Source organism: Drosophila virilis, chromosome 2, assembly GCF_030788295.1.
Source record: "Drosophila virilis strain 15010-1051.87 chromosome 2, Dvir_AGI_RSII-ME, whole genome shotgun sequence".
NCBI lineage: Eukaryota > Metazoa > Arthropoda > Insecta > Diptera > Drosophilidae > Drosophila > Drosophila virilis.
In genome coordinates, this window is record NC_091544.1 from 31,842,276 (window position 1) to 31,860,109 (window position 17,834).

A 17,834-nucleotide genomic window follows, 5' to 3' on the forward strand; every position below is an offset into this window, starting at 1 on the left:
AATGAGCTGTGATAAGTTCTTTTTTAGTTGAAGTATTTGTATTCTACGATATACTAAATGAGGCAGACAAAATTTGTACCCTTTTAGATTGTTTTGTTCGAGCCAGTTGACATGGGTCATTTTATTATACCCTTTGAAAATGTTATTGGGCATATTCACAGCAGAAGGAAGCAACTCCAAATTGATAAAGCATATATATTCTTGATCATGACAGGGTGCTGAGTTTGTAATCGGAGACTTTATGAGCTCGAGAACTCATGTAACCTCTTGTATAGTCTACACATATCCAAAAAATTTCCTTTTTTTTACCCAGAGTTAATCAAGAAAGTACTCTGCACAGTTTGCGGCTAAGCTGCTTGTATTTTTGTGTATGTATGTATGGTAAAAGGAATCTTCTAGTCGGGCGCACTTTTAGTCGTTTGGCCGGGTTGTTGTTTTTATCATTTCATATTAAAGTAAGTAATTAATGGACTGTTCTGTTCTGTTATGTTTCTACACATCATATTCGAGAAATGTGTCTGCCTTTGTGGTTTATTTTTTTTTTATAGGGCTCGTGGGAGACGAAATGCCACTGCGCGTTGCATGAGGCTTAGTTTTGATGGTGGTGTCAAGTATTTTACTATCTAATATATGCTGACAAAGGCTATTAAACACACAAGCAATAACATTTAATACCCTTGCAACAAGCTCTAAGAAAAACGATAAATATATATATGAGTACTAAAAGCCTGTCTTGGGCCGGAGCTATATGATATAGTAGTCCGATAACTGAACGTAACTACTGATTTTGGTTAAGATATCTGGAACACGTTTATGGTTTAGGATGTGTCGCCGTCTTTCACGAGAAATCTCAAATGGTCTCTGACAGGGTTTTAGTTATTGTTCCTTAATGAATAGTTAGCCCAAAAGTATAAATATTTTAGTTGTCTCCAGCTAGGAAAGTATGATTGGGAACAAATTTAAAGCTCACATCTGCATATTTATAATCAAGCTGAAATGAAACGAGAATTTGAAACGAAAGTTGGGCTTCAAATTGACCCGTTTTATTTTACATACCATATGGGCTTCAAAGCAGAATATATCAAAATTAATATGGATTTGGATGCATTAAAATGCGAAACCGAATTGAAAATCGAACTGGGGGAGATTTCAGGGATTTGAGTGCTCGACATGCGGCATCTGCGTGCCGAATGCGAGCTGAATGCATAAATAATGCCGATTTAGATTATTCCTGAAACATTCGAGCGAAAAAAGTGCGACATGAAACCGCAAACGATGACGATGATGGCGATGATGACGATGATGGCGACGATGGCGTTGATGATGACGAGGCTGATAATCAGCCATAGGCTGTTCGAATTAATATGGAAATTTATGCAGGGCTAAGGAAAAGCGTAACCGCAAACACACGCATGCACAACCGAGCACATGAGGCAAAGTTTCTTATCAGTAAAAACGTGGCGCACTTCCTGGTCTCTCTACCCACAACATGACTTCCTCTCGCCTGACGGCCCGCACATCGTCCAGCTGTGAAAAACAATTCCAACTGAAAGTTTCATTAAATTCGCGCAACTCCCCACCCACAGCCAACCCAACCACCACCCAGTGCAGCCTCAACCAACGCCTGGCAAGGCAATTTCCTATCCACCGTGCGCCCATTTCTCAGTGTCGCTGCAGCCCGTTCTTGTTGTTGTAGTTGTTGTTGTTTTATAGCGCATTAATTTCGAAAGTAGCGCTACGTGTGCCAAAAATCATTAGCAACGGAATTACGCTCAATGAAATGCAGTCTACGTCGCGAAGTCTGTGAAGGGGGCAAGGGAAGGGAGAGCGACAGCAAACAAAATATAACAAAAAAAAAGGGGGGCGGAGCAGATAATAAAGCGTGGCCAGGCTGAGGCTAAGGCTAAGACGGTGGACAGCAACTAGGGTAACGAGGGGGGATTTAACCAACAGCCAAAGCTGGAACGAATGCCCGACGCCCGGCCAAGCGACCGTCCGTCCGTCCGTCCGACCGGCCAACCTCCCGCCCGACCAACAGCAAAGAGCTGCTTATAAATTCACCCTAACGACAAGTTAAAAGCCCAATTTCGAGGGTTCGAGTTTTTGACTTCTGCCGGGACGATGGGCTGCCAGAGGCAAAAGGGGGAAAAAGGTAAACAAGCAGAAAAGGTATACAAGGCATAGCGAAGTTTGAATACGCTTACCAACATGTCTATTTAAATAAATTTAAGATCGGCGACTAAAAAAAATAATGCATTAACTAAAAGAATTCATTCTTTTTTATAGTCTACATCAATATGAGTAAAAAAAAAACTCTTCCTATTTTAATTCCTGACATTTTCATTAGAGAAAAACTGCTTTTTCAACTGAAAGTTCATATTAAAACTATGTGAAATAGTTAACCGAGTTAAATTGTCTTCCTATTTTATACCTTGAACCCATTGAAAAGGACTAAAAAGGGTATGATGTATTGATGAAATTATGTGTAACAGACAGAAGGAAGCCTCTCCGACCCTCATAAAGTATATACATTCTTGATCGGCATTAATAGCCGAGTCAATCTAGTTATTTTTAACATTTTCATTAAGATAATTGAATTTTCAACTGATCATTCATATTAGAGCTAAATGATATAGTTAGAACCATATAATTGAGTCATGAAAAATCTTAGAGTTCTTCCAGTAGCAGGTTATAGGCCGTTTTAGTCAAGCTTTTTAAAAAATACAATATCTTTGTAGAATAGAATATATCATCCTGTTATAGTGGGTTTGATATGCACAATAACGGACAAACAGACGGTCGGACATGGCATAGACTCGACTCTATATTATCCAGTCAAAGAGGTCAGAGGTGGCAAAATTATAATACCCTGTGCAACCAATAAAATCCAGTCGGTTTGTTATACATATGTATTTATGTACTTCCGACTGATTTCGATTAAAATAAATTATAATTCGTAAATATATATATACAGATATCTACATGTATGTATATCTCAGGATATATTTATTACTAACAATTGTTCTTACCAGATATTGTACAAGTATGGCTACGGTATTATTCCAGATGATATTGTCAAAACTGAGCAAACAAATCATAAATCATAATTGAAGAAGGCGCGGCCTGCATCACACAGTCGTTGGACACATAATACCCTCGCACATCAAATTCAAATTCAAATAAAATGTAATCAGCATAATCTGTGGAATTTTCAATTTCCCTGCGGGCACATTGGGAATATAGTGCGCAGCTGATGTCATGGACTCGGCTCTGGCTTGGTATCACCCTCGAATGCCTTCTCGGGTATCTGGCGTCGTCGGAGGAGTGTTTGGAATGCCAGCAGGGCCTGCTGATAGTCCCAATTGGTGTCTTTGAGGAATTTGCTACTCCAGCGCGACTTCAGCCGGGTCTCCGCCGAGAGCATGCACATCAAGTTTCGTTGGACAGGATTGAGCATCGCCGGCTGGCGCTGGCCACGGCCAGCTCTGCTGAGATAGATGAGCTCATTGGCTATGCGAAAGTCGGCAGTTTCATCGGTCCTGGTCAGCAGAAAGGTTCGCATATAATGCCGCAGCACGTTGGACGAGCCGTTCTCTTCAAAGCTGCCAGTTATGGAGACGCACAGCATCCGGGGCTCGACCAGCGTCAGATCCAGGGTCATCGTTGACGGCAAATGCAACGTTTTGGGCCACGAGGCGAACATTTCCAGCGCCGCGACCCGGCACGCCAGCAGCTGGCGACTAAAGGCAGCATAGGGCGCAGTCCTGTGAAATGGAAACGAGTTTTGGTCATGGAATTTAATTTGGAATTGGATAAAGTGTCTGCACCTACCATGAGCCCAGCATGGCGCGATCCTTGGCAAGTGTTAGGGAGACCAGAACGTGCTCCTGATAAAAGCGCTGCAGATCCGTGGCTCTTTTATCGCCGTCAAACGCTTTCAGATAGCGACGCACGAACTTCCGTATGCCCGGCTGCATGGGCAGCGCATGTGGCGCCAGGTACGTGACCCTCGGCTCGGGCATGATAATCGGCTTGCACTCGGTGACAGAGACAAGCTCCACATCGCTGTCGCTGTCGCTGTTGCTGCTGCTGCTGTTGCTGTCACTGTCACTGTCACTGACCGTGACTACGGGCGTGCTGCGTCTGGCCACGGAACGGCCATTGAGGGTGCGCAGATCCGGAAACATGGTCACCAGTTGCTGCTCGTAGTTGCGCGGCAACGGATTCCGCTTGACATTGAGCTCGGTGAGACGCAGGCGCTGAAAGACGCGCAGCGGTCGAAGCGTCTTCAGCTCGTTGTGCTGCAGCGAGATGCAGTGCAGCCGCGGCAATCGCTGTTCAACGCCACGAAAGCCGCCCAGATGGCACAGGTGGTTGTTGTCCAGCAGCAGGCGACGCAGCTGCGGCAGCTCCTGCTCCATAATGTCAATGATTGCTTCCAGGCACTCGAACTGCTGCAGCGCACAGAACTCGCCCTTCCAGTAATCGTCCGCATAGAAGCGGCACAGATTGAGACAGCGCTTCCGCTCATCGTACCGCGACATTATCACCTTGCGCAACTTCCATCTGTACGGTTCGTCCACCTCGATCATGGGCGGTCTGTCATTCACGCGTAGACCCACGACCGGCGGACGATGTCCGCGCAGCTGCAGCTCGGCGGCCAGTTTGTAGCTATCCACATAGAAGGTGAAGGTGGCCCGTTTATCCTGCTCCACATCCTGCTCACCGCCCTCATGCAGATAGTAATACCTGAACTTCCGTGGCGCTACGGCCAGACGCAGCTTCTCCAGCACCTGCTTCACGGTGTAGCCGCTGTTCTGACTGAACACCAGGACGCGATACCAGCCATACGGGCTAATGGGCACGGCAAATCGCCAATGTGGACGGCCTACGTAACGATGATAGTAATAATTGGGTTTGTGTTGTTGTGGCTTTTCCTGCTGCTTTTCTGGGCTGGTATTCGAGGTGGGATCCACGACAATGGAACTCAGTCTTTGAGCTGTGTCTGCAGCTGAGTTGGGGTAATTGTTGTCCTCATTGTTGCTCATCGTGTCATTTGCGCGCCCAGCTCATCTAAAAAATAAAATCAAATAAGATACATATTGTAAAAACCGAAAAGAAGAATTTAAATCTCTATTAATGGTGTTGCAGACTATAATAAACTAATAAATTGAACCAGAATATACATGAACGTGGTTCAAACTTCTTTTTGGTTAGTTTCTCTGAGAAAATAATTGAAATTCGTAACAGATCCGAATGTATGCTTAATAAAATGGTTTGTCATATGGCAGGCACATTTAACTGTGTCCCTAATCCCCCCCACAGTCAGCTCTGCTCATCCTGCTGAATTGAGCTATCCGTCGTTTCCCGGCTCCCACGTCGGCGCACAGTTTGTTGACTCGCCACATGAACAATAATATATTTTTGTAAGCACTTTTTATGGCTGACAACATTTTTGCTGCTTCTCTTGATTTGCTTTATTCTTTATTTTTCAGTTCCAACGCTTTGCCAATTCATTTGCGATTACCGCCCCTCGTTGTCGCTGTCATATGCGCTGCAATTTCCCATGCAGAGTCCCCAACCCCTCCCACCATCCTGCCACGCCATGGTGGCATTATAGCCAGCAAGGGATTCAGCGTGAGCATCGGAGTCAACGTCCGTCCAAGCAGCTCTCCTGGCCATATGTTGCACATATTATGCTTACTTAACAATTAGAGACGCTCTTGTAATTCCAGTAAATTGCTTTGTTCTCTTTCTATACCCTCTACTTATGAGAGTGCATAAACCGAGTAACTGAAATGCAAGTAAATGTCGAATGATAAAAACAAAACCAACTTAAGTCCAGTCTTTACTCTGCTCTAGCCTAGAACAGATGCAAGTTACAGAATATCCGTTAGTCAGTCGGTTTTTCTGATTTGGCGCTTTTGTTTTAGGCCAACATAGAGCAGGCTTCAAAGGGTTTGTGTGCTGTGTTTGTACTTATTTAAACAGCTCTTTGCTTATTGAGACAAGTGAGCCGTGTGAATGGCCAACTGACTTTGATGGCCAAATCACAGAATGCTCATCGTCATCATCATCGCCATCGCCAGCATCATGTCCAAGCCAAGGCGAGCTATGCGACACTTCGAATGCATCTGTGGCATCCCATCCCACATACAATTGAAGCAAATCGAATAGAAAATCTGAGAATTGATCGGCACGACTCAGATGTCTACTCTAGTATATCTGTTGAGATATTAATGATTACACTCGATGCCATTAAATTGGTTTCTTTTGCTTTTGGCCTTAGATAAATTTCTTTATGCATGATAACTCAGCGTGAACACAAATGTCTCGCCTGAGGCATTTGAACAGGGCAAACTTGTCTGATTGCATGACAGACACATACACTCAAAGAAAAACTTGCTTCTAAACTATGAAATGCACAAAAAATGTGTACCCTTACTTAATTGATAAATATTAAAAAAGATCTTCAAATAAGAATGTAGTTCCCAATAAAAATAAATTTCTTCCTTCGCTTAAATAATTTAAGGGTATTTTAACATGCAATTTTGCTAATTTTAAAGTCTTTCCCCACTCGAGTATTTGTACTTAAAATATTAATAAAAACCCCACATCTTTTCTCTGAGTGCAGACACACACACAAACATATACCGGAGGCGTTACTTTCTACCCCGAATACAGAAATAGGGCTCTGGTTCTGAGAGCCGGGCACATTGTGTGCTGGCAGCCAAATCAAAGACCCTTTTGCCCATTTACTGATAACGGACACACACACACACGTAAACGCACACACCAGGCGGGCTCGTAACATGGCATTTGTTTAATGGATTAAAAATAATACGTACACACAATATGAAGAGGGACTGGGAGCGGAACAGGGAAAAACTGATAATAATCATAGCACGTTGCCAGCGTGGGCAAATGGAAAATGTGCGGCATGTCATAAATTAATTTTCGGAAAATTCAATAGCTTGTCCGCAACCGAATCCAAATTCAACAACGTATTCCAATCCTGATGCCTATTAATAATAATAATACCATGTCGCTCTGATGGACACAGTCAGTGTGAGGCGCTGCACAAAGGATTTCTCTCTGGCTTTTTACCAAGGACGAGGTGTGCACCGGTAAAAGCGGCGGTGGGGGGGACAGCTGACTCTTATCAAAAGCGAAGCACTTTCATTCAAGTTTTTGGGGGTTGGAAAGGCTTCTCATTGCGGCAACGGGAAGCGAAGCCATGAAAAAGCTTTTTGAAAATTATGCAAAAATCATGATTTGGCACTTTTCATTGCGCCCAGCTAATTAGCTATTCAGAAAAAATTGTTGGAAAACTGTTGGCAGCATTTGCCGTTTGCCGCAGTTACCACATAAAAGGGTTTCAAAAACATCCTACGAAGTTATCCTTTGAATCTAGGCCCATGATGACTGATAAGGTATCTTACGATGTGCCGCACCTTAAGGCAGAGTGCTGGTTCGAACCATGAATCGAACCAATGTCAAGCTAATGTGCTTGCAGAACTGGTAATTATTTCGAATATAAGCCTGAAATAGCATCTCAAGGATTTCTGCAATCGTTTTTTAGACCAAGTGTGGTCCCCTCCAGTCGGATGTTTCTTCTATTTTGAGCCCATGTGTGGCATTTGTTAATACTAATTAAATCTTGAAAGCTGTTAACTAACCAATTCCAACCGGGCTCAGTATAGTCACGCCTAAGGAATTACAAGGTGGAGACTTAGTTCAAAGACTTTGAGACTCTTGTTAGACGAGAGTCGTCTCGCCTAATCAATTATTAGTTTATGATAAGTGCAAAGTCTTGGAGACTACAATTTCGAGTTAAGTGACAAGTAAAGCTAGAAGCAGTTGTCGCAGACGCAACTTGGACAACGGACAAGCTGGTTGGTTCATAAGGCGCGGTAGATAGACAGATGCTGGGAATATTCGACAGACCCTACGCGGATCCCGTTCGGCTGCCTTTGGCCAACGGACCAGCGCCCATTTTGACCATAATGTTTGCCTATTTGCTCTTCGTGCTAGGGCTGGGCCCAAGGCTTATGGCGAACCGTAAGCCCTACCAGCTGCGTGCCGCCCTGAAGGTCTATAATGTAATCCAAATCCTGTACAACAGTGTGTTATTCGTGATTGTAAGTGTAGTCATAATTATATGGAGTCCAATCTCGGCTATTAATTTATGATGCGAAATTTCCACAGAGCATGGAATTTATTCTCGTGTATCAGGCCCACAACTTTAGCTGCCTCACGGTGCTGCCGCCGGAGCACGAGATGAAGAACATGGAACGAGTGCTCGTTTATGCGTACTATTTGAACAAGATACTCGACCTGATGGACACCATCTTCTTTGTGGTACGCAAGAGCTACAAACAGATAACGATGCTGCATCTGATCCATCATGTCTATATGCCAACGGCTGGATATACACTGATACGATTCTTCGGTTACGGAGGGCACGTCATTGTAGTCGGACTGTTGAATGTCATCGTACACATCGTGATGTACACCTACTATTACCTCTCGGCCGAAAGCCCGGCTGTCCGGCAAAATCTCTGGTGGAAGCAGTACATTACCATCATGCAGATGGTTCAGTTCGTACTCATGTTCCTACACAGCATTTGGACCCTAATGCAGCCCAATTGCAATGCGGATCGTCCAGTGATCTACCTGGTGCTAGCTGCTTCAAGTTTAATGCTCGTCATGTTTGCCAATTTCTACGCGCACGCCTACATACTGCCAAAAAGGAAGAAGCTGACAGAGGAGAAGCTTAAATAAAATAGTTGATATACGATTTATTGCTGCGGGGCCAGGTAAATACATAAAGTCGTAAAGTTACTTGCGAGAGCGAAAGACAGAACCGTCATTTATCCATTAAATCTCTTGTATCAAAATATCAATAAAAATTGTTTACGGCTAACCACAAAAACAATGTAGGCTTCAAAACTTTAAACATTGTTTTGAATTTATAAAACATTATACTCGATAAGACAGAGATTTTAATTCTTATCCCTTGTTGTCAGACTTAAAATATAGAATGTTTCTGGAGTATTTCTTACTGATCTTGCACACACGTTTACATTTGCGTTTAAATATAATTAAAACGGAAATCGGATTATGCTAATTAATATCGACTAAGCTTAGCTATCGCTATGTTTGACATATTTGACAGACCGCCTGCGGATCCCACGCGTTTCTTTCTCGCCTGCAGTCCCTGGCCCATGGTCCTCATAGTATCTTTTTATCTGTTCTTTGTGCTGAAGCTGGGGCGCCAGTTCATGGCCAAGCGGACGCCCTACGATCTTCGAGTCGTACTTAAGGTATATAATCTAATGCAGATCTTATACAATGGATTGGTATTCTTTGCGGTAAGTGTTTTATCAATCTTAAGATCACATCTCTAACTTAACAGAGTGCAGTCCATTTGTTATCTGATTGCGTTTAGACCTCACAACCTAAGTTGTATAACGATGATGCCACAGGACCATCCATTAAAGAACATAGATCGTCTGCTCTCTTATGCGTACTACATCAACAAATACTTCGATTTGCTGGACACCATTTTCATAGTGTTGCGCAAGAGTTACAAACAGATCTCGGGTCTGCATCTGCTGCATCACCTGTACATGCCCATCACGGGTTACTATGTGATCCGGTTCAATGGCTATGGCGGCCATCTCATAGTCATGGGTGTCCTGAATCTATTCGTGCACGTTGTGATGTACAGCTACTACTACATCTCATCGCAGATACCGCCTGCAAAGCGGAGAATCTGGTGGAAGGAGTACATAACCTTATTGCAGATGCTTCAGTTCGTGATTATATTTGCGCACAACATTTGGACTTTAATGCAGCCGAGATGTGAGATCTCTCGAGTGCTTACCTATATGGTATTCTTCATGTCAGTTGCTATGTTTTTGATGTTTACCAACTTTTACACACACGCCTACATACTGCCCAAGAAGAAGAAGAAGAAGCAGAAAAAGGTGGCACATGACTAAAGGTGAATAATAAAATATAATTATATTCAATTAAATTATATCTTTCCTTCTTGAATGCAGGATTTGGCGTTCAACTAAATTATATTCGTATGAGAGTTAAATAAATACTATTGTAAATGAGAATATGTTAATCTGATCGATGGAAAAGAAACAAAAGGTTTGTGATAATACAACTCTCCGATCGAACAGTAGCAAAGCGCAAAAAAGCGCAAATATCTCTTGCTATTTGGCTCAACTTGAATTTAAACTGCAAATAAACTTAGCTCAGTTGGGTTGTTAAGCCCTAGTTAAATACGTGTATTGGCTGATATTTTACGATAGTCAGAAATTGTTTTATATATGAATAAATTACATAGGCTTGGGGTTGAATAAAGGGTGCCGAAAGTAAAATGAAGTAAAATGTTGGAGCCTGGTTCCACTATGCTAAAAATATGTTACATTTACAAACATCACATTCTACAATTCAATTAGCAAGTGTCAGTTGTTGGTAACATCTTAATGGCAAAAGTAACGCTTCTTTAAATAAACAGCAAATAACACTGCTCCGAAGTAGGGGCTCCATTTAATTAACTCTTCCCGAGGGATTTGGCCATCTTTAAATGTTAAAGACTGTGGGATTATTAAAACTTAAAATGAAAGTTACCGCTTGCCTTGATTGCTTTATCAGCTGTTTGTGGTTTGTGATAATTTTATATATTTCATAACATAGATACTCATATTCGATAAATCAACGAAAAAAACACGATTTATTCGGGGGAATTGCCAATATTTTTTTCCAAATGTGATATATGTGGTTTCTATATGTTTACAGGCAAAACAATAGCAAAAATTTAAACATTCGCAAAAAACAAGGAAATGTTGACAGTGGAAACAAAATAAAAAAAAGAACAAATTAAAGAACTACAGCCAAACAACATGGGATGTTAACTTCTGCCTCACCCTGTATTTACTAATGAGGAATTATTTAATAGGATTCCAAGTGAGTGTACAATGTGCACTGAATTTCCGAATTCTATTTAGCAGCAGAGTGGAATTTGAAGAACCAACCAATTTAATTTAAAACTAGTCGTAACACAACTTTTACATCGAACAACCGCAAATTCGGAAGGTTGCAAAAAGTACAAATAATTATCGCTATGTTTGAGATTTTCACTAGGCCGCCTGCAGATCCCGTCCAGCTGCCACTAACCTTTAGCCCTTGGCCAGTCACTCTCATAGTGGCTGGCTATCTGCTCTTTGTGCTCAAGCTGGGGCGCCTTTTCATGGCCAACCGAGCACCCTACGATCTTCGAACCGTACTCAGGGTCTACAATTTGTTTCAAATCGTGTACAATGGCACTTTGTTCATGCTGGTAAGTGGACTGCACGATGGATTTGAACTGATTTAAATTTTTATTTTACTACTTCCACTAATGCAGGCTATATACGTAATCTTTGTGGGAAGACCCTATAACCTGAATTGTATAACGGTGCTGCCACAGGACAGTCCCTTCAAGACGTTGGAGCGCGTCCTGTCCTATGCGTACTACATCAACAAGTACTTCGATTTGCTGGACACCATTTTCATAGTGTTGCGCAAGAGTTACAAACAGATCTCGGGTCTGCATCTGCTGCATCACCTGTACATGCCCATCACGGGTTACTATGTGATCCGGTTCAATGGCTATGGCGGCCACCTCATAGTCGCGGGTGTCCTGAATCTCTTCGTGCACGTTGTGATGTATAGTTATTACTACATCTCATCACAGATACCGCCTGCAAATCGGAGATTCTGGTGGAAGGAGTACATAACTTTATTGCAGATGCTTCAGTTCGTAATTGTATTCGCGCACACCATTTGGACCCAAATGCAGCCAAATTGCGAGGTACCTAGGGCACTGACCTATATGTCACTTTTTGCGGCGACTGCCCTGTTTTTGATGTTTGCCAACTTCTACACACACGCCTACATACTGGCCAAAACGAAGAAGAAGCATTTTAATGACTAGAGGTGAATAATATAATTAATTTTTTTTAGTATTATTAATTATCAATTAAATCATCTTTCTGTTTCTCAGGGCTTAGTGCTGGTCTTGGGGCACAGCTAAATTTAATTTAATTTTAACTCGTAGTTTTAAAATAATCATAACTGAATTCTGTACTGAACAAGCCGCGGACTATTTTAAATATGTTGGCTTTGACAAAACCAATCAGTCAGAGACTCGGTAACGAGATTAAAATTCAATGTCTTGTATTTGGAATTTCTTAGCCTGATCGGTATATATATATATGTATACATATTTATGCATATATACTTATATATGTATATATTTATATACACAAAAAGCTTTTCAAGACATTTGATGTGAAAGATATTCGATATATCTTTATAGTTCTCGTAAAATACAAATGTAGACCTTTGATAAAACCTTGAAAAAAATTGTCTTTTCGTTGTTGCAGGCAAATCTATGTATGTATTATCTAAACATCTCATTATATCACCACGAAGCTCCATAAAATTTCGGGTATTTGTGTGAAACAAGGGTATTTAATCTTTGGCACCCGGAAGACAACTTAAGGCTCAACTTGAACTTAAACTGTAAATAAAATTCTATTGTAACTTAGGTGAATTGTTGAACTTTACATATGTATACGTAGGCCGGGTATGTAAAACCCACGAATAGGGCGCATAATTAAAGGCAAATATTCACGTAAGGGGAATTATTCAGTAGGATACGAGGGTGCCCAATAAATTAAGCGCACGTACAATGTGCACTAAGTTTCCGAATTCTATTTGGCAACTGAATGGAATATAAGGAACAAATTAAATAAATTTAAAACTAGTCGTAGCACAACTTTTACATCGAGCAACCGCAAATTCGGGAGGTGGTAAAAAGCACAAATAACTATCGATATGTATGAGATTTTCAATAGGCCGCCTGCAGATCCCGTCCAGCTGCCACTAACCTTTAGCCCCTGGCCAGTCACTCTCATAGTGGCTGGCTATCTGCTCTTTGTGCTCAAGCTGGGGCGCCTTTTCATGGCCAACCGAGCACCCTACGATCTTCGAGGCGTACTCAAGGTTTACAATTTGATACAAATCGTCTACAATGGCATTCTGTTCCTGCTGGTAAGTGGTCGCCAGCCCGATCGACTTTATGCGAATTCTAATCTTTTGATGTAACCTAATGCAGGCTACATTCGCATTTGTTGTGATAAGACCCTATGACATAAAATGCATAATGGTGCTGCCACAGGACAATCCCTTTAAGACAGTGGAGCACGTCCTGGCCTATGCGTACTTTCTCAACAAGATACTCGACCTGCTGGACACCGTATTCATAGTGCTACGCAAGAACTACAGGCAGGTCTCGGTGCTGCATGTCGTGCACCACGCGGCCATGGTACTGGCCGTCTACAGTGGACTGCGATTCTATGGCTATGGTGGACATTTTGTGCTGACGGGCTATCTGAATGTGTTTGTGCATTGCGTGATGTACATATACTATTACATATCGTCCCAGAGCCAGGCTGTGAAGCAGAGCCCCTGGTGGAAGCAGTACATCACCATCATACAGATGCTTCAGTTCCTGATTGTGATAGCACACAGCATTTGGACCTTGAAACAGCCCAGCTGTAATCTCTCCCCCTACCCAGTTGCCCTAGTTCTGTTCATGGGCACGCTCATGTTCATCATGTTCAGCAATTTCTATGTACACAACTACATTCTACCAAAGAAGAACAAGCTGGATTGATTTTTAGCGTTTTTATAGTATACTATTCCTAGTCGTAAGTTCGAGCGAACTGTTTTATTAATTGGAATTAAAATAAAGTACAAATTTTGCCACAATCCAGCCCAAATCGGAATTTCCTAATCCAAGCACATTTTTGGTTTAAATCCCGAAACACCTTAACATTTACAAGATTGATAAACAATACTCAAACTATTTTGTTAACATAATACAAATTTGCTTGAAATTAAAAAGAAAAACTAATCACTTAAACTGCTTCCTGTCTTTCTTCCTATCGTGTGTATATAGACTAAGTTCTATGTAGATTTGTTCCAATGGAATTAGGAACTGCATTTTTTTGTGAGTGTTTCCTGGAATCCAGACCTTGTGCATGCCCTTTAATGAGCCAACACAAAATGTTTTCTAGTAAATATGCAAAATGTAGCAATTAAGTCAAATGCACAGACAAATGACAAAGGCACAAGTACTTACGTATTCCGAGTATAAAGTAAAAAGAAGCTGCTTAAGACTCAAAAACGCGAAAGCAAACAACAAACGACGCGCACTCAAAAGATGAAACATAAAACGTAGCCCCAGAAGAAGCCCATAAAAAAAAAACAACAACAACAACAACAACAAATGTAAAAGAAAACCACATTGTGCCAGGGCGCACTTAAAAAGCAACCATCATCAGCTACCAGGCACCAGCAGCAACCACTGGGGGCACCTCCCAAACGGCATATGGGGACAGAAGTCTTCGTCTTTGGTCGGTCTCTCGACGAAATGCCATAAAAATTGCAACATAAAAATTAAACCACTAAACGCAGCGAAATTGCGGGCTTTGGGGGCGCTGATAATGTGCCCAGTTGAGTTAAGTTCACTGTGTATACCCTACATGAAGGTACTCTACTTTTGTCATACCATTTGCCATTGTGAAGTAAATTTTTAGCGGAAATTTGTACTAGATATATAGAGTGTTAAGTAGATAGAGGAATTAAGTATTTGTAAACAAAAAGCAAAATATTCCCAATCTGTATATGCTATGCGAAAGCCAACACAAAGTTAGGAGCACATTGGTTTAAAAAATCTTATCCCAAGATGGATTTTTTTCCATAATATATAAGTCTATAGACTGAGGACAGGACAGGTGTTGAGTAAAAATAAAAAATAATCTTAATTTACTATAGTATTTAAAAAAATAATAAAATATATGGGGAAATAAGTTAGCAATTTTATACTAGATATATAGAGTATGTCTCAAAATCTTCGAGTAATGCACAGAAGATGGATTTTATTCTATAAAATGAAAGTCCTTAGACCTTGTGCATTCACCATTTGATCATTTTATTTTCAGCTCCCATTAAGGGTATGCACACTTCGACTTTTTTATTTCTTCTGCATTTAATTTTTCTGTTGACTTTGACTTTGGAGTTGTTGACAGAGTACAGCAAGCAGTTCATAACGCGACCCCCAGTTAGTTGTTTTCAGTTGTTTTGAGTCACCCTCACGTTCGGGAGGGGCAACTCCTGCTGCTGCTGCTGTTGCGTTTTTGGTAATGATATTCAATAATAATACGAGAGTACATGCGCAAATTTCAAATATCGCATAATAAAAAGCACTTGCGTCGCGCCAAGCAGCTGATTCTTTCAGCATTTCAGACATGCTTCGACTGCGCCTTTAGAATTTAATGTGCTTATAATGCCGCCTGCTGGCACTTGAGCCCATTTCCCATGCCCATGCCCATGCCCGAGAAGAGCCCGTACCCAGTTTCAGTCTTGAATCCGATACCAATTCGCATCCGACTCGTCGCACACACGTTCACGTAATTGTAAACGCAACCCTCGACGCAATTTCTGGCTCTTTAACGGCAAATGATGTCAATTCCAATGCGAAACAGTCCCTCACCGGATCATAGTCCCAGTCCCAATTCTATCTCAAAATATGCTCATCGCGTTTTTCCTATTCTATCGAAAATTGAACTTAATTGGTGCGTGAAGTGTGCGCACTGAGAGGATTCCATACAATGCTGCCAGGCAACTAAATATTCCTCCACTCCCCATTTGCCAGGACACACACAGATGCACACTCGTCTAGCCTGATAGGCATCATTATAATTTGCCAGCGAGCCGAAGGCAACATCAGCAATCAAATTGGACAGCGACCCACATTCGAAAAAACAATAATATAATACGATAATTAAAACTTTGTTTTGCTACATTCAACGAGATCTAATCAAAAACATACCCCAGCAACGCCGGGTAACCTCTTGTTATGGAAAAAATTATAACAAATGTGCATTAAAATCGACAGCGCAGACCCTATAAGGAATATATTTTCTTGAGAAGACTGTCTGTTTCTTAAGCCTCTGAATTGTGGAGCTATCCTGATTAAACTAAGCGAAAAGACAGCCTCTGTATACGTCGACCGAATCTCACGACCATATTATCACCACCTGCTGCGAACTTTACTAAGATGAGTTCTAGAAAGAACATATCTGATAGATTTGGGCCAATAATTGACCTTAAATAATTTCCCCTTTTTCAAGATATCCTAACTAAGCTGGGAAGCTTTCGAGCATTATCTGAACCTCTTGACGAAAAACTCGCAGGGTATTTAATCTTCTAGAGATTATTTTATTTTTCCCATACCACTTGGTTTTCCCTTTTCAGCATTCTTAGCTAGTTATCTCAGGATCACAAAGTTATTTTACAAAGAAGAAAAAAAACTCGAAGTTTACAAGGATTTCAAATTTCACAAGAAATACTCAAATTAAATATTCAAGTTTGGAGTGTTACAAAGCGACCCTCGTGCTCCGAACAGGCATCCCAACTGATTAGCATAAATTCGTCTATGTCTATGTTGCTGGAAATGTTGTTGTTATCGTTGTTGTTTTTGTTGTTGTCGTCTTTTGTCAACGTGTCTGGCATGGCAAGCAAAAAGTTTAGCAGCCAAATGCAGACAGGCACGGACTACTAGGAGTAGGATCTTGGTCTTGGTCTGAGAGGCTTGTCTTGGCCTGTCACTGGGACCGAGACTGGGGCTTGGCTTGGCTTGGCTTGGCCTGGCTGTAGCTGTGGCTGTGGCTGCTGCCACATGGAAACATGTGTCACTGAGGGCTGTCTACTTATTGCACGACTAATGTCAGTTGCACTGGCTGCCCCTCTGGCTGGCTCCGGCTCTGGTTGCCAGTCAACAAAAGGTAGCAAACTTCCTGGCACACAAAAAGCTTTTTAAACTGCAAAATGCAGCTGATGGAATTTCTTTAGGGGTTGCAGCCAAGTTGGGCTGCGGCATGACGCGGTGGGGGAAGTTGGAAAACTGGGCTGTGGTTTGCCATTCAAGCGCAAATTATTTCCAAGCCGCTGACATCGCTGGGTGAAGGACGTGCCTGTCGGCCTAAAGGCAATTCCCAGCCTAAGTAGTTTCTCAACTTGTTCCTTGTACCAGGTCTGCCCTCTCACTTCCTTCCTCTCCCTCTCTCTCTTTCTCTGTCTCTGAATAGGTTCACTCATTTGGCAGGTTTTCCTTCCACTCGCTTCCTTTCTAATATTGCTTGGCATTTTGCATTACAATCGGCCTCGACAGCTGCGAATCGAACCCGGTTTTCCACCCAAGTTCTAGCGCTGCATTATCTCACGCATTGCATCAATTTCTCATAGCCAACGCCTTCTGGCTGATATCTTTTCAGGACTGTCGGCAATCTAATTAACGCAGTTTGTCTCTGGCCCGGGGCCCCAAAGGAATTTCGTGTGCCCGCTCATCAATTGCTTTGGCTGGGTATTTTATTTTCGTGCTACGGACAAAGTTCTGCAACGACTCCTAATCATATTTTAGTGCGGCCCAACTAATTAAGCCTGCGGTTGACAGACAAACAGGGCAAATGCTGCCAAACACTCTGAAAATACTCTGAAAACGGCAAAGCAATTTACACCTCAACTCTGTAAAATTCACAAGACATTGTAAAAGTGAGGAGGCAAAGGTGTGAACGACCGTTGAATGCGCTGCAGCTGATTTGGTAAATCTGATCCATGTCCAGAGAATGTTGAGAAATAAGTAAAGAAGAGTTTTTCAAACTAAAACTTTCAAAACTCAATTCAGCTTTAGAATACTGGAGTAA

General features: G+C 41.9%; 5 protein-coding genes across 9 annotated transcripts in view; 4 read left to right on the plus strand and 1 right to left on the minus strand.

Annotated features, from left to right (window-relative positions):
* The window catches only part of nxf4 (nuclear export factor 4), a 114,493-nt gene that overhangs the window by 39,664 nt on the left and 56,995 nt on the right, over window positions 1-17,834 (minus strand). For 3 of the 4 annotated variants that reach the window (XR_011416196.1, XR_001449962.3, XR_004303275.2), the window contains 2 exons: window positions 3,832-5,073; window positions 3,030-3,764 (listed from right to left, as the gene is read on the minus strand). Coding sequence is in view for 1 of the 4 variants with exons in the window: in XM_002056554.4 (XP_002056590.1) it covers window positions 3,257-3,764; window positions 3,832-5,048 (1,725 nt within the window). In the remaining 3 variants the exon portion in view is untranslated. Of the gene's footprint in view, window positions 1-2,979; window positions 3,765-3,831; window positions 5,074-17,834 lie in introns of those variants that run through there. The other variant, XM_002056554.4, reaches the window with a different exon arrangement.
* Window positions 7,864-8,952, plus strand: LOC6633117 (very long chain fatty acid elongase F). The gene is made up of 2 exons (XM_002056555.4): window positions 7,864-8,141; window positions 8,209-8,952. Exons 1-2 carry the CDS (start codon window positions 7,926-7,928, stop codon window positions 8,782-8,784), a joined length of 792 nt encoding a protein of 263 aa, XP_002056591.1. The 5' UTR covers window positions 7,864-7,925; the 3' UTR covers window positions 8,785-8,952.
* LOC6633118 (very long chain fatty acid elongase F) lies at window positions 9,009-10,130 on the plus strand. 2 transcript variants are annotated; one of them, XM_002056556.4, is made up of 3 exons: window positions 9,009-9,374; window positions 9,426-10,009; window positions 10,068-10,130. In XM_002056556.4, exons 1-2 carry the CDS (start codon window positions 9,159-9,161, stop codon window positions 10,005-10,007), a joined length of 798 nt encoding a protein of 265 aa, XP_002056592.2. In that variant the 5' UTR covers window positions 9,009-9,158; the 3' UTR covers window positions 10,008-10,009; window positions 10,068-10,130. The 2 variants fall into 2 exon arrangements, with proteins under 2 accessions (XP_002056592.2, XP_015026196.1); XM_015170710.3 differs by having other exon boundaries at window positions 9,219-9,374; window positions 9,452-10,009.
* On the plus strand, window positions 10,925-12,331 carry LOC6633119 (very long chain fatty acid elongase F). Its single transcript, XM_002056557.3, has 3 exons — window positions 10,925-11,359; window positions 11,426-11,997; window positions 12,065-12,331. Exons 1-2 carry the CDS (start codon window positions 11,144-11,146, stop codon window positions 11,993-11,995), a joined length of 786 nt encoding a protein of 261 aa, XP_002056593.1. The 5' UTR covers window positions 10,925-11,143; the 3' UTR covers window positions 11,996-11,997; window positions 12,065-12,331.
* On the plus strand, window positions 12,901-13,741 carry LOC6633120 (very long chain fatty acid elongase F). Its single transcript, XM_032433715.2, has 2 exons — window positions 12,901-13,116; window positions 13,181-13,741. The coding sequence occupies exons 1-2, from the start codon at window positions 12,901-12,903 to the stop codon at window positions 13,739-13,741; spliced, it is 777 nt and encodes a 258-aa protein (XP_032289606.1).

Bases quoted from the DNA above. Each gene is read 5' to 3' on its own strand.
- LOC6633117 (XM_002056555.4), top strand. From the start codon at position 7,926: ATGCTGGGAATATTCGACAGACCCTACGCGGATCCCGTTCGGCTGCCT. The intron at 8,142-8,208 runs GTAAGTGTAGTC...AAATTTCCACAG, and splicing joins ACAGTGTGTTATTCGTGATT to AGCATGGAATTTATTCTCGT.
- LOC6633118 (XM_002056556.4), top strand. From the start codon at position 9,159: ATGTTTGACATATTTGACAGACCGCCTGCGGATCCCACGCGTTTCTTT. The intron at 9,375-9,425 runs GTAAGTGTTTTA...AACAGAGTGCAG, and splicing joins ATGGATTGGTATTCTTTGCG to TCCATTTGTTATCTGATTGC.
- LOC6633119 (XM_002056557.3), top strand. From the start codon at position 11,144: ATGTTTGAGATTTTCACTAGGCCGCCTGCAGATCCCGTCCAGCTGCCA. The intron at 11,360-11,425 runs GTAAGTGGACTG...CCACTAATGCAG, and splicing joins ATGGCACTTTGTTCATGCTG to GCTATATACGTAATCTTTGT.
- LOC6633120 (XM_032433715.2), top strand. From the start codon at position 12,901: ATGTATGAGATTTTCAATAGGCCGCCTGCAGATCCCGTCCAGCTGCCA. The intron at 13,117-13,180 runs GTAAGTGGTCGC...AACCTAATGCAG, and splicing joins ATGGCATTCTGTTCCTGCTG to GCTACATTCGCATTTGTTGT.